We start from the raw sequence: 15,049 nt of genomic DNA, 5'->3' as shown, positions 1-15,049 counted from the left end.
CGAACTGTACAGAACCAGATCTACTGGCACATTGTTAATGTTAGATCTGGGTCTGTGTGGTTTGCAGTTGACTCAACTTATAAATGGCATGTAGTGGTTGACGATAGCTATACACTCACATATTCGTATTCATCTGGTCCTTCATCGCCAGGTCTCGCTGCTTTTTTCTTCTTCTTTATTTTCTCCCCAGTAATGGGGTCATACTCACCTACAACATGATAAAAAGTATTTGTAAGTTGATGGGTAAAATATATTTTATTTTAGCATCTAGATTAAGATATATTCCATGATTGCTGTAAGTAATTTCAGAAAAGGCAAAGATGAAATAATAACGTTCCAGAATATACAATTTCTATTCTTAACAAGTGCCTAAATCTGACCTGATTACAAACTTTAACTTAACTGGACAGATCTATGAATAGATGAACATAGGTAACACCATACATTTTGATCAGTCGCGGTGAGGTGATTAAAGGTACTTGCAATTAAAAGATTAAAATTACTTTTCGTCTGTTAAATATTTACAATAATTAGTAATCAAGAGAGCAAGGAAACATTTTAAATGAAATTTATTCAACTGAAACTAAAAAGGTTAACAAAGAGTATCATTTTTGCCTGTATATAAATTGTACATACCACACACCATGTCACAGTATAATGTACAACAAAATCTGGGTCTATAGTGTTCACATTTTATAAGGTGATCTGCCTGCCCATGCTCTAATAGCAGGTATGGGTCTGTTATCTTTTATTTTATTGTTCAATTTGGTGAATGCAATGTATTGGTTAAATGGGGGGAGGCAGGCACATAGCTGTATTAATAACAAAGGTAGACAACTTTTGATACCTTGTTGCCCAGACATCCTATTTCACTGTCATGGAAGAGTTACAACAAAAAGCTTTCTATTAGTAAATGTGCAATAAATGTATAAAAATAAATTAATTATTTTTTGGACACTAGAAATATAATATTTATGTAGTAGTATGCTGTCAAACATTAGGATGTTAAGAAGTTACTAAAATCAATTAATATCAAAAGACTAAGTATTGCTTACCATTTTATTCCATGACTTAAATATTTTGCATAGTATGATTTTAAAAATGCACGATATAATGGGTAAAACAAGAGCATTCACAAACACCTTGAAGCATTTATAAGTGGGTATGTGAGAAAGCTTGCCAGTAGCTTCTCGTGGGTCAGTGGTTCTTTCCAGGGTTTTCCTGGGTTCTTCCTCCACCATTAACACTGGTCGCCATGTATAGCCTATCAGGTGCTGAAAAAGGGCGCTAAACCACACAACAACAACAAGCATTTTAAGCCTCTGCAAGTGTTACTGAAAGCATCTACCTGTGCCTAAAATTGTTACCTTAGCTACAACAGTATAGCATCTAATAATAAAAATTATCACACAAGTGTGACAAAAGAAAAATCAATCACTCATGAAAGGAAGAGAGCTTGGACAAACTAGATATAATGATGGACCAAAAAAATACTAAGTAAAATTCTTGTTGTTAAAAGCATGGTGTAATACTCTTTCAGGACAGTCAAGCAAAATAACAAAAACAGTTCAAACTTAAGGAACAGATAGTAAAGATTAGTGCAGAATCAAGGATATTTCATGTTCTGAACAACTTAGGTTTTAAACTTTGGAGATATTTTTATATACTTCAGCTGTCTATGAAATTTCACTTTACTGATGGATGTTGGTAAATGTGAATACAAAACAACCAATAAACATACTGAAATCTTGTTCAAATTATTTCATATACACAAAAAGTTAAATCTATTTTCTGAGTAAGTTTATACTAAAACAGTGTAAAACCCAATTAAATCTTAATGACAAATTCTGTTCTAATTATGACATCAGATCAAAATTGCCTCAAACATTTCTGTCCAAATGCAAAGCAAGCTTTCTCTGTTTAAAGAAGTCCTGCAAAGTGATATCATATATTTGTAATAAATGTGACTATTTGCTCTACAATAACATGAATTAACAGCCAGCAGTGACGGTTTCATATGAGATAAATTAAGACTTTTGAGACTGATATTTAGAAAATAAAAACTGTGCTGCAAATATTAGTTAAAAAATTGATTATAAAGCACAATCCAAAAATGACACTAATCAGATTAAACAGTTTAGAAAAATAGATGGCACAAAAATACACACACACATACACTCACCAATCAAGTCCAAATGTAAACTACACAGGACTCCAGATCTGGCCATTGCATAATGTGCTGGCAGATCTGGGTCTATGCAATTTGTGTGGAGTAATTGGCAGAAGAAACAACATAAATCCTGATCTTCCAGTGCATTATGTGATGACAGATCAGGGTCTATATTGTTTGCAGATGGACTCGACTTACAGGCAAGTATATGGTACTTTGAACAAAGTTTGCATGATGGAGAGACTTGTATTCAATGCAATATAAATATGCTTAGATGTCAGCATTTTCACAGCCAACCTATAGAAGCTTTACCTCAAAGCATGTTCAAAGTTAGGTAATCTTCATGGCATTAATATTCCTTACTTTCATCACTTTCATCATCAGCCTCATTTCCATCTTTCCGTTTCCCCTTCTTTCCCTTGCCTGCTGCTCGCTTTCCCTCTTTCCTGAAAAATATTATGTATCTAATCAATATAATGTGTCTGCAAAAAATATGAATGCAATAACCAAACCAAAATGTTTTTCACTACGCAAACTAAATAAGAGATTTATGAGGTAAGTCATGTATACTTGTAACATGGAGCAATGTTTTGCCTTTAATTCAACAAAGGTGAAAATGATTTTTGGACAAGTGAATATAATGGAAGCAAATTCAGAGTCAGCAATCTTAGCTGTAATATTCTGTTACAAAAGTAGGAAGTATTTTGTAAAATAAAGATTAAAATATCTTGGCATGCATTTTAATTAAAAATCTCAACCACAAGAAATCAATAAAATATCAAAAAGTGTATAAGACATAGTGATCAAATTATTACACCAATTCACCTTCAAAATGATTTAAATTAAATTCATTTGACTGACTGGTATTCACTAAGTTTTAAGAAACTTGACACAAAGTGAATAAGTTATTAACTCCGAGACTGCACATTGTAAGTCAAAATTTTTTGGCAGTCATCACTGTGATGAAATCTTCAGTGAATACAGATGCTACAGATCACCCTGGTTCACATATTCTGGTTTAATGACAAGACAGACTCAAGTTATTAAATTGTTATAATGCTTTTCCTCACTATCAATGGTTTAGTCACTTACTGGTCTTAGATCAGGTTCTACACTAGCTGAGTAATACTGACAGAATTTCTGGTAAAATCAATGGTCCAGTCATTTAACAGGCTGGTACTTACTCAAGTTCACTTATCCTGACAGGATTTCCTTCTGAGTCAATGGTCCAGTCACTGGATGGACTAATCAGTCCTTTCTCCCGCAACTCCTGTAACTTCTTCTGTTTTAGGATCCTGCAAAGCACATCAATTTAAAATGTTAAAGAGAAGAAATAGGCATAAATATGATACTTGATGAGATTTCTGAACTTGATAAAAATCAAGAGTACTGATGAAAAAAATGCATATGGTACTCCAGAAACTTAAGACTGGATCTGAAGTTATATGGATATACATGTACACACATTTACCAATCTGTGCAGTCTTAAAATATTTGATCATATTAAAATTAAGCACCAGCCTACCAAGGTTTATACAATGAAATTAAAAACTGTGTATATAAAATAGAGAATCCATGTTACAATCATTCTACCATGATTCAATGAAGTTTATTTAACTGTTGAAAATTACTACACATTTGTATTTATTCTTATCATGGAATAGTGATGCAGTTCATGATCAGTCCATTTATGAAGTGTATAATTATTTGTCCATATATGCTTTTCATGAAACTGACAATTACTTGTCCATTCATGAAGCTGACGATTACTAGTCCATTCATGAAGTTGACAATTACTAGTCCATTCATGGAGCTGACAATTACTAGTCCATTCATGAAGCTGACAATTACTAGTCCATTCATGAAGCTGGTGTTTACTAGTCTTTTCATGAATTTCATCATTACTTGTCCATAGATACAGTTCATGAAGTTAATGCCAAGTAGTCCAGTAATGAAGTTGATGATTAACAGTTCATTCATGAAGCTGGTGTTTACTGGTACATTCTTGAAAATGATGATTACTTGTTCAGTCATGGAGATCATGATTACTTGTTGATATATGCAGTTCATGAAGTTGAAGTTGATGATTACTTTTCCATTCCGAAAGCTGATGATTATATTTCCATTCATGAAACTGATGATTACCAGTCACAAGAATTTGACGATTCCTAGCCCATTCAGGAAGTAAATGATTACTATAGTACATTCATGAGACTGATGATTACCAGTCACAAGAATTTGATGATTCCTAGTCCATTCAGGATGTAAATGATTACTAGTACATTCATGAGACTGATGATTACCAGTCACAAGAATTTGATGATTCCTAGTCCATGCATTCAGGAAGTAAATGATTACTAGTACATTCATGAAGTTAATAATTACTAATCAAAAAATGAAGTTGATGATTACTAGCTAACTCAGGAAACTGGTTATAACTAGTCCATTCACGAAGCTAGAAATTTTCAAAATCAGTCAAATATCCTATAGATGTGTACTCCACTGAAAATATCTCCAATACACTATGTCTCTGTACAAATCCTGATGCAAAACTTACTCTTTTTTCTCTGACTTTCTAATTGGCTCCCCTGTAGCTGTGTCAATGGACCAGTCACTGGATGGACTTATCATGCCTTTCTCTCGAAGTTCCTGTAACAACTTCTGCTTCTTCATTCTATGATGGAAGTGAATAAATTAATAATGTCTAGAAACAATTTATATTTGCAAACAGAAACATATATCCTACTCAACTCTATAACCCCAATAATTAACACCATTCTGTGACACCAATACTTGACAGAAAGCAAAATCTTGCAAAATGAATAAAAAATGGAATTTGGTGTCATATACAATGGCCCTGATATTATGGTCTGAATTTACTCTTCCTCTCCAAATTTTAAAAAGACTGCTATAATCAAGTCATCAACATATGCACACAAACATGCATGACAAATTTCATATCTCTCTCTCTCTCTTATGGTTTTTGTAACATCATACTCAAAAAAGTTCAAAAATGTATACCTAAAAATGGAAATATTTCTATAATGGCCTGGAGATCAAATCATTTCATCTGTATATTCATGAAAATGAGCCTACCAAATTTCAATTATCTACTCTAAGTAATGCTTGCTTAAATGTGCTTTCAATTTTTTTCTTCAAATTTTCAAATTCAAGTAAGCATGTCAAATAAATATTTTAATGAATTGAAGACTGATACAATGGCTTGAAAATCCATCAGGTCATCTGCATATCAATACTAATTACAATTGTCAAGTGCAAGCAGTTTTTGTTTCATCATGTGCACAAGGTTTTTGTTAAAATCAAGTAAATATGTCAAATAAATATTTTAAGAAATTGAAAACTGTGAAATAATGGCATGGAAATCATTCAGTTGATCCACAGTATTATACAAATAAGCTTACCAAATTACATCTGCAGTAGTGCAAGAAACTTTTGTTTCATCAGCGTACAAAGTTTTTTTAAAAATACTTAAGTTTAGTTTTTTTTTAAATCCTTAAAATGTCACAACTGTAATAATACAGTAATAATAAGAGCATCTACATAATAATAAAGAAAAACAAGATAAGTTTAATCCATTTACCTCAAGTAACGTTTTCTTAAAAGTATTTACAGTTTTCTTTCCCAAAAAAGTCAAAGTCTAAAAAGTTCAAAAATGCATTAGAAAAAATAAAAAAGGCCACAGTTATAAGAACCTAATTAGCCATGAATTTCATCACAGATCTTAAGTCTAGACTGAAATTGAAGTTTTTAATCCAGCAATCTGATTGGTTGGTAGGGCTGAAATGACTTCACTGATGTACTGATAATTCTGCCATTTTAATACATACATCAACACTAAATGTGGACAATCGACTCAAAATGATATTAACCTAATAAAAGTTACTTTTAATCCTTAACGATCATGAATAGTTAGTCATCTGCCTCTTTATTCTGTATGTTCAATTTGTAACATGATGTAGGTTGCATATCATGATATATATATATATATATATATATATATATATATATATATATATATATATATATATATATATATATATATATATATATATATATATATATATATATATATATATATATATACACATACATACACGCACGGGGTACAGGCATATCATTTCAACCCTAGTGGTAAATCTAAGGCCGACTTAAAATTTACCAATCAAATGTTTTAAGACTAGATTTAATGTAAGAGTTATATTTGTGAAATTGAGGCTAGATCTTGGAATCATTGGATCCACTACAGGTATCTAAAAATAAAAATGTGGTCAGGTTTGGCTCAATAGCTTCTGAGTCATCTTGCTTACAAGTTAGATAAATGTAACTATGTCTCCCACCCCTGTACACTGGAAATTGTACTTTAAACTTAGAAAAGAAACCGTGTTGGTTCCCAGGTGTCATCTTTTTATGTCCCATGTCATCAGAAGATGGCAAGCCTTGCCTTTTATTTAGTTCCAACATGTATTGTTGTGTTTATATGGAGTTGTAATCAAGACAGAAACTTTCTGTCTGTATGGCTAAGTTAAAGTATATTTGAAAAATACAATGAATAAAAAACATAATTTGTCATTTTGTCTCTATATTGAAAGAAGTTATCAATCAAAAAGAGTTAGATACAGAAAAGTATCTAAAATTATTAGTAAAAAAATCATCGTGAAAGAATATTTTCATGTTGTCATGAACTCTAAAACCTGTGGACCCCACCAAAGATGATTATGTAAAAAGCTCACAGATAAAAAAGAATCAAAAGCAATTATTTGCTTTGTGATGAAAAATAAAACCATATATACTCACCTTTCAGTTAAATACAACCATAAACAACACAAACCCTGATCAGCAGGGTTTGTGTTGTGTGTTCTATGTACAGATCCTAACAACATGCATACATGAAGACCCAGGTCTGCTGGCACATTATGCTACAGCAGATCTGGGTCTAATCAGTTTGCAGCTGGACTAGACTTATAAGCAAGTATATATGGTACAGGCCATCACTCTTGAAGGAAAAAAAATAATCTGTCAAATTATAAATCCGTTGGTGTAATTTTCTTCTGCAGAATAAGCAAATTAGGAAAAGATTATCATAATGACTGATACACATAATGTGCTTAGCTCAGCAAATATTTCAAGCTACCATATACACTCATTTATAAGTCAGGTAATCCAACTGCAGACAACACAGGCCTTGATCAGCCATTGGATATTGTGCAGGAAGATCAGGGTCTATGTTGTTTACATTACTGATTACTCTTAACAAACTGTACAGTCCCAGATCTGTCAGCACATAATGTGCTGGCAGATCTAGATCTGTGCAGTTTGCAGTCGGCCTTTGTCTTATAAGTGATTATATCATCAAGCAGAGATGTTCTATTTCAATGTCATGATGGCAGATCAGAATCTATAGAGTCTGCACTTGGATCCAACCATTATAATCAAGTACATACAATGACCATCTTAAAATAGTATATATAAAAAACACTAAACTTTGAATAGTTTAACAATACACATAAATCAGCATTTCCTAAACCAGATTAGATGATAAATTCTCTGATTATTATCAGGAGTGATAAGATTCTCAAGTTATCTCAAAGCTCAACCTTGGACAAAAAGAGAATTTGAGATTCAATTTATGCAATGTTCCTATATATTATTCAAACTTAAAGTGGCCTAAAGAATGCTCTGCAGGAGAAAAGAGTTAGGAATATTACCCATGATAGCATATTTAAATATGATAGTACATTTATTTGCCTCCAGAATGTAAATTTCTCAATTATTTAAAAGTTTTAAAAAGGAACCTTTGTTACAAGCATAGTTAGATAGAATAGCCATAGAAGACAAAATGAATCCTTCATATGCATGAGTGTAAGAAAGGAAAATTCCACCCAAGGGTCAGATTTTTTCATTGCACATGAGATTTTGCTGAGTGTCTGGTGCAAAATTCTGATCCTGAGGTGGAATTTTCCTATCCAGCATAATGCAAAATGAGGATTTGTCTCACAATGATGCATAATGAGGATAGTTTGTCTCAAACTGATGCAAAATGAGGATGACTTGTCTCACACTGACGCATAATGAGAACAAGTTATCTCAGACTGATGCATAATGAGGATGATTTGTCTCATGAATGCATCAGATTGAGGATATGTCTCACACACCTGAAGTATAATGAGGATGAATGTTCTCACATTCCTGGCTACAATGCATAGGTTATAAACAAAATGGTGCCCAGTCAGTACTGATAAAGCATAAAAAGAACAAAATATGTTAAAAATGTTTCCATACTTAAAGAGAGAGAGAGTATAATGATAAATTCTGTCTAAACATAGAAATGGGGTTAAAATGTAAATAAAATTTTTTTTAAAGTGATAGAATAACAACAATCATGATGTCAAGAGCATAACATCACAAGAACAAGTTGTGATGTGCCAAACAATATGCTATTTTTTGTCAAGTTTGACAACAATTACATAATAAAAACTATCCTCCATTAGTGTTCTAATGGAACCCCAACTGCCCTCATGCATGGACTCTGGAGCAATTGCTTTTGATTCATTAAGTTTTTAAGTTAACACACATGACAAGGAGTATAGTGTAAAATTTATTAAAGTCACCAATGCAGGTCACTCTCACGTTAAAAAAAAACGTTTTTTCCATCTAAAGTCTTGGACAGTTAAAACCATGTCCCATTTCAATACAAAAACATTCCTCCATTTCTTGTGACACATCAAAAGATATGACATCACTTGATGATTTTGTTATTCTGAGCAATGTAAAGATATGACATCACTTGATGATTTTGTTATTCTGAGCAATGTAAAGATATGACATCACTTGATGATTTTGTTATTCTGAGCAATGTAAAGATATGACATCACTTGATGATTTTGTTATTCTGAGCAATGTAAAGATATGACATCACTTGATGATTTTGTTATTCTGAGCAATGTAAAGATATGACATCACTTGATGATTTTGTTATTCTGAGCAATGTAAAGATATGACATCACTTGATGATTTTGTTATTCTGAGCAATGTAAAGATATGACATCACTTGATGATTTTGTTATTCTGAGCAATGTAAAATTCTCTCAAAAAGCAGCACCTTTCAACCAGAGATCCTGAAATTTCAACATGGCAGCCCAATATTTGTGAAATTTATTAAAAAAGCAGGTCTTCAAATAAAGTCTTGAGTGACTGATTCGGAAAGTTAGTGACTGTTGCTAGGTCTTCAAATAAAGTCTTGGGTGAATGATTAGGAAAGTTAGTGACTGTTGCTAGTATCATTTTCTTTTCAATCAAAGCCTAAGCTATGCAACTTTTGTTCAAAAAGTCTGAAATGTGCTGAAGACCCACACATAATATATTTAGAAAGCACATGGTTAAGCAACAGATGTAATTTCTACTGTATAGCCACTAGGGCACTTATTAAACTATATGGTTTTGAGAAGTCCAGGAGATAAGATTTATACCTTTACTGTCTTGTGTTTTCTGGCCACAGTGTTGAAACAAATGGAATAATACAATGGCCAAATAACAAATGGAATAATACAATGGCCAAATAACAAATGGAATAATACAATGGCCAAATGACAGCATCTAATAACTATGGTCATCTTGTATCTAAATGTCTAAAATGTAAAGTTAGCAAACGGTCATCTGAGCTCCTTTGTTGGTCCTGTCCGATAGACAGGGCCAAATCAGGATTCAACAAGACAGACTATTGTAATATGAAGATACTGCTGTGGAAAATACTCTGTATATTCCTTTAAACAGAACTTCCATGTTAATTAATCCCTGCCTTTGTTAGAGATCTGATGTTCCATGTTAATTAATCTCTGCCTTTGTTAGAGATTTGATGTAGAAGAATTAATACATGTATAGTAGTATTAGTACATCAGTCACTGATACATGTACCATTAGTTGTGTTAGTACATTAGGCATCATACACAAATAATCATAAAAAAGCCAAATGTTCCATCAGTTGCATTAGTATGCAGTTCTGGTTGAACACAGAGAAAAGCTGATAATACAAATGTACAAACTCTTTTTTCTTCTCCATCATAACATCATAAAGGTCCCCATATTTCTCCCTTCTTTTCTTCTCTCTTTCTTCTTTGCGTTTTGCCTTCTCCTCAAAATATTTCTGCCTCTCTTCCTCCGTCATGTTTTCTAGATCTACATCATCTGATTCGGTTGAAGAGTCACTAAAGTCTGGGACATTGGTAAATTTGGCTAATTTTCCCTTTAGAGGGACATCTGATCCACCACCTTTTCTGCCTTTTCCTTTTTTCCCTGGTTTTTCTTTCTTGACCTTAATTTTACCTCCTTGTCCATCAGAAACTTCTGTGTATACACTTTTGGAAAAAACATACTTACAGTTGTAGTAATATTGAAAAATCTGCCCATATATGTACTTCTTTCGATGGTGGAGGAACAAGTAAACACCTTATTTAAAAAAAACAATTATTTACTTAATGAAATATATTCTAACTACATGTATACTGAAAACTTCCCAAAACCAGACCACCCAGAACCACAAAGTTTGGCCACATACAGAAAGGTGGCCAATTTAAAGTAGTAATATTATTAAATAATCATATATCATCAGATTAGATACATGTACATTGTTTGTCCCAAAAATATAGATCAAGAAAATCAAAAAGATTTGTTACCTCCACTTTCACTGCAATACAGAGCACTAATACAGAGCAACACATTTTTTATAATCAGCTACATGTATATCCTCAGCTAGTCCATTTCAACTGATACATTTCAGGTATAAATAGCAGCTACATGTATATCCTCAGCTAGTCCATTTCAACTGATACATTTCAGGTATAAATAGCAGCTACATGTATATCCTCAGCTAGTCCATTTCAACTGATACATTTCAACTGATACATTTCAACTGATACATTTCAACTGATACATTTCAGGTATAAATAGCAGCATTCTACTAGCAATGGTCAGTGAAAAAAACAATGGAATTTTCTATAAGAGTTAATCCTGGCGATGGCACTTGACCAGGATTGTGTTTTCAATGTAATTTGTACAGAATGAAACACTGCTCACATGACACAGAGTAACAGCTTGGAAGAATATAAACATTGTGATATCACTGCGATGACATCTTCAAACATCAATGGGATGAAATCATAAAATAATGATAACACTGGTCAACAGTGAAATCATTACTGACTTGAAAAGGCCCTAATCTGTAGTATTTTGGTGTGCCGAACACGAATATAACCGTGAAAAATTTGTATTGGCTCTCGTTTTGAAGATATTCATATACCTCATTTTCTATGTTTCACTGTGTAAATTTCTCCAGTAGGACTGCAGCAACATCCGGAATAATGATGTAACATTGCATAATACCATCATGCTCACATCATCCACAGTTGATTGCATCATTTTCTGATGCAATGCAATACTAATGCCATGCGGCTGCTGAAGTAAGTTGACGTCAGCAGTGTACTATACATGTGTAGGCCTATTATACTAATGCCAGGCGGCTGCTGAAGCTGACGTAAGCAGTGTACTATATAAAGCCCAATCGGATAGGTTCAGCATTTAAAATATTTTAGACGTTGTGCGAGACAGTTCAAGCTACTGTTACATAAAACTTATTATTTTATCCATTTACGTACAATAAAGAACAGTAATGCCTTGAAAGTGTGTTAATACCGCGGACAATTTTTGCTATATTTGTGGGGAAGTGACATTTGCCAACCAGAAGAAAAGTATCAATTCTCAAGTGAAGAAGGCATATCATCTTTACTTCGGATGCAAGGTTGGTGACCAAGACAAGCCTTGGGCTCCGCATATATGCTGTGCTACATGTACAACACAGCTTTCACAGTGGTTGAATTGCAAAAGGTCATCAATGCCGTTTGCAGTCCCAATGGTGTGGAGAGAGCCAAGCAACCACCTAAATGACTGTTACTTCTGCTTGGTTCCTCCTCTTTCCGGCGGAATAACGAAGCGAAAGAAGGCGAGAATAGTCTACCCAAACATTCCGTCTGCATTGAGACCAGTTCCACATGGTGAGGGACTTCCTATTCCAGAACCTCCAGCAGAATATTCTCTTGATTCATCTGACGAAGACAAAGGTGAGTCGACCTGTTCTTCTCCTGGTCCATCAGCATGCAGTGATCCAGATTTTCACTGTGGTGCATCATCAACCCCACACAGAATAACACAGGAAGAACTAAATGACCTGATTCGTGATTTGGACTTATCAAAGAACAAGGCAGAATTGCAAGGATCAAGACTCCAACAATGGAATCTTCTAGAAGAAGATGTCACAATTACTGCATATCGAAAGCGCCACCAGCAATTGGAGCCTTTCTTCAGAAAGGAAAGTAATCTGATATTCTGTTCCGATATTGAGGGCCTCATGAATGCTTTAAAAATCACTCATGACCCACAAGAATGGAGACTATTTGTGGACTCTTCGAAACTGAGTCTCAAGGCTGTGCTTTTGCACAATGGAAACATTCTTCCATCTATTCCAGTAGCGTATGCTGTCCACATGAAAGAGACATACGATAACTTAAGGCAGCTACTGAATTCCATTGAGTATAACAAGTACAGCTGGCACCTCTGTGGTGATTTGAAGGTAGTTGCCCTTTTAATGGGACTGCAGCAAGGATATACAAAATACATGTGTTTCTTATGCGAGTGGGATAGCCGAGCAAGGGAAATGCACTACATGAGGAAGGAATGGACTCACAGACAGAATGTAGCCATTGGAGAGAAGAATATCCAACACCCAGCTCTGGTTGAGGCTCAGAAAATCTTGCTACCACCCCTTCACATCAAACTAGGTTTGATGAAGAACTTCGTGAAAGCCATTGACCGGACTTTGCCAGCATTCCGATACCTGCATGAAAAATTCCCTCGACTCAGCGAAGCAAAGATTAAAGAGGGAGTTTTTGTGGGTCCTCAGATTCGAGAGCTTTTCAAAGATGACCGGTTCAACAACTTGCTGGAAGGTGACGCGAAACAAGCATGGAATGCTTTTCGCCTAGTTTCTACAAACTTCCTCGGAAATGTTAGGGCAGAAAACTATAAGGAACTAGTAGAAGACATGTTGATGAAGTATAAGAAACTTGGCTGCAATATGTCTCTAAAGATTCACTTCCTTCATTCCCATTTGGATTTCTTTCCTAGCAACTGTGGTATTGTTAGTGATGAACACGGCGAACGTTTTCATCAAGATATCGCAACAATGGAACAAAGATACCAGGGAAAATGGTCCACTACAATGCTGGCTGACTACTGCTGGACACTCCTCAGAGATGCTCCCGAACAGCTGTACAAGAGACAGGCGAAGAAATCTAAGATGTAGTCAATGACTTGATTTTTTATAGGTAGGCTATTACAGTTGACCTTTTACTATTGGAATGCATTTCGTTATGTAAACATTAATTTCTTGCAGATTACAAAAAAACTAGAGCCAATTTTGCAATTTGACTGTCATATTCGTGTTCAGCACATAAAAATTGATAAGCATTGACTAATTTTATTTCAGTAACATGACTTTTGTAAAAATTTGTTGTCCAGTTATAATATGGCAATAAAACTTTAGGATGCTAATAACATCATTAGTTTAAACTGTTAAGGAGGTTTTACAAAGGCTCTAATAATTTAATTAGGACCAAAAACACAAGACCAATCTTAGGTCTGGAGTTTACAGATTTACTGTGAGAATGGTTTATTGAGGTTTCACTGATTGCATGATCTGTTTTTCCCTTTAACTCTCTCTTTTTCTCATTTAGGCCTATGTGACACATGCATGTAGTCTGATTAATCCGTCGGTATATGTGCTGATTCTTTCTCTGAAGCAGTTTTCTCAAGTACAGATCTATTGTCTATGCGGCCTCCCTATCTCTGTCTGCAAATTGGGCCTTCTATTTGTTCCACATAAAAGTTGACTATGAAAATATGAATTGTCCATGTTTAACTATCACCTGAATCAAAACCATGTCAATACATGGTATCACATGATCCATAAAAATCAAATTGCTAAAATATATCTCAAAACCCATTCTCAACTTTTCAGGTCAATCCTAGAGTGTGCTTTTGTGCCACTGGTACAGTAAAAAGGGCACTGACCCTCGAGACAAATTTTGTTGTGCCTGGGAAGTGCATAAACTTGTAAGTAATGCACTCCTGAATGTGCCACAAGAACATATAAAAAAGAGTATCTACATCAGTGAGATGCTTATTGAAATACTATGCATCTGAAGTGTGGCAATATGAGACCAACAACTGTTGTCTAGATATGACAGTCTGGTTCTGAGTCAATGCATCCCTTTCGTTCATTTCTATATGTTAAGTGGAGCTGTTAAATCCACACAATTTAATAATCTGAACTGATGTGAAAAAATGTGCATCATCATTTAATTTGGGCACAAAGCTGGCTAATCATAATAGTATTTTACCTGACGATCATGATACAAGTACATTCGATTCTGAACTGACCCCGACATAGATAATGACTAATTTAGCATGGAATCCACTGAATGTCCAACTATTCTTGTCACAAAAAGTTTCAAATATGAACAACTAACAAAAAACCTGTATAGCTGCACAGTTATAACTCGCAATTAGTATTCATCAGAAATCATGGAAATGACTTTGTAATGTTTATACTAGTGTCAAGGGTGGTAACTCTCTGTAATTGTATTTCATTATATCAAAACTGTCAGTGATAAATTATTTATCTTCAACCAATGAACAAAAATCACAATTCACTGCTCTGCCATCATTGAAAGTTCTTCAGTTAGGATAATAAAATAATGTTGACTCAATGTAATAAATAATAATTTATTCTGCTACATGAAGAATAATTAA

The 15,049-nt window shown here is 34.0% G+C and overlaps 1 protein-coding gene across 2 annotated transcripts in view; it reads right to left on the bottom strand.

Moving 5' to 3' along the window:
- LOC149796219 (uncharacterized) overlaps positions 1 to 15,049 on the bottom strand; it is a 100,034-nt gene that overhangs the window by 35,464 nt on the left and 49,521 nt on the right. Inside the window, exons 11-15 of one of the 2 annotated variants that reach the window (XM_089966174.1) lie at positions 10,231 to 10,542; positions 4,728 to 4,844; positions 3,355 to 3,465; positions 2,534 to 2,616; positions 120 to 208 (exon numbers count right to left, since the gene is read on the bottom strand). In XM_089966174.1, the coding sequence (XP_089822300.1) occupies positions 120 to 208; positions 2,534 to 2,616; positions 3,355 to 3,465; positions 4,728 to 4,844; positions 10,231 to 10,542 (712 nt within the window). The remainder of the gene's footprint in view (positions 1 to 119; positions 209 to 2,533; positions 2,617 to 3,354; positions 3,466 to 4,727; positions 4,845 to 10,230; positions 10,543 to 15,049) is intronic. The other variant, XM_089966175.1, reaches the window with a different exon arrangement.

This window comes from Sinohyriopsis cumingii, chromosome 7 (assembly GCF_028554795.1).
Source record: "Sinohyriopsis cumingii isolate HCF-2022 chromosome 7, ASM2855479v2, whole genome shotgun sequence".
NCBI classification, from domain to species: domain Eukaryota; kingdom Metazoa; phylum Mollusca; class Bivalvia; order Unionida; family Unionidae; genus Sinohyriopsis; species Sinohyriopsis cumingii.
The sequence above is the reverse complement of the archived record's forward strand: the minus strand, read 5'-3'. Positions and strand labels throughout refer to the sequence as shown.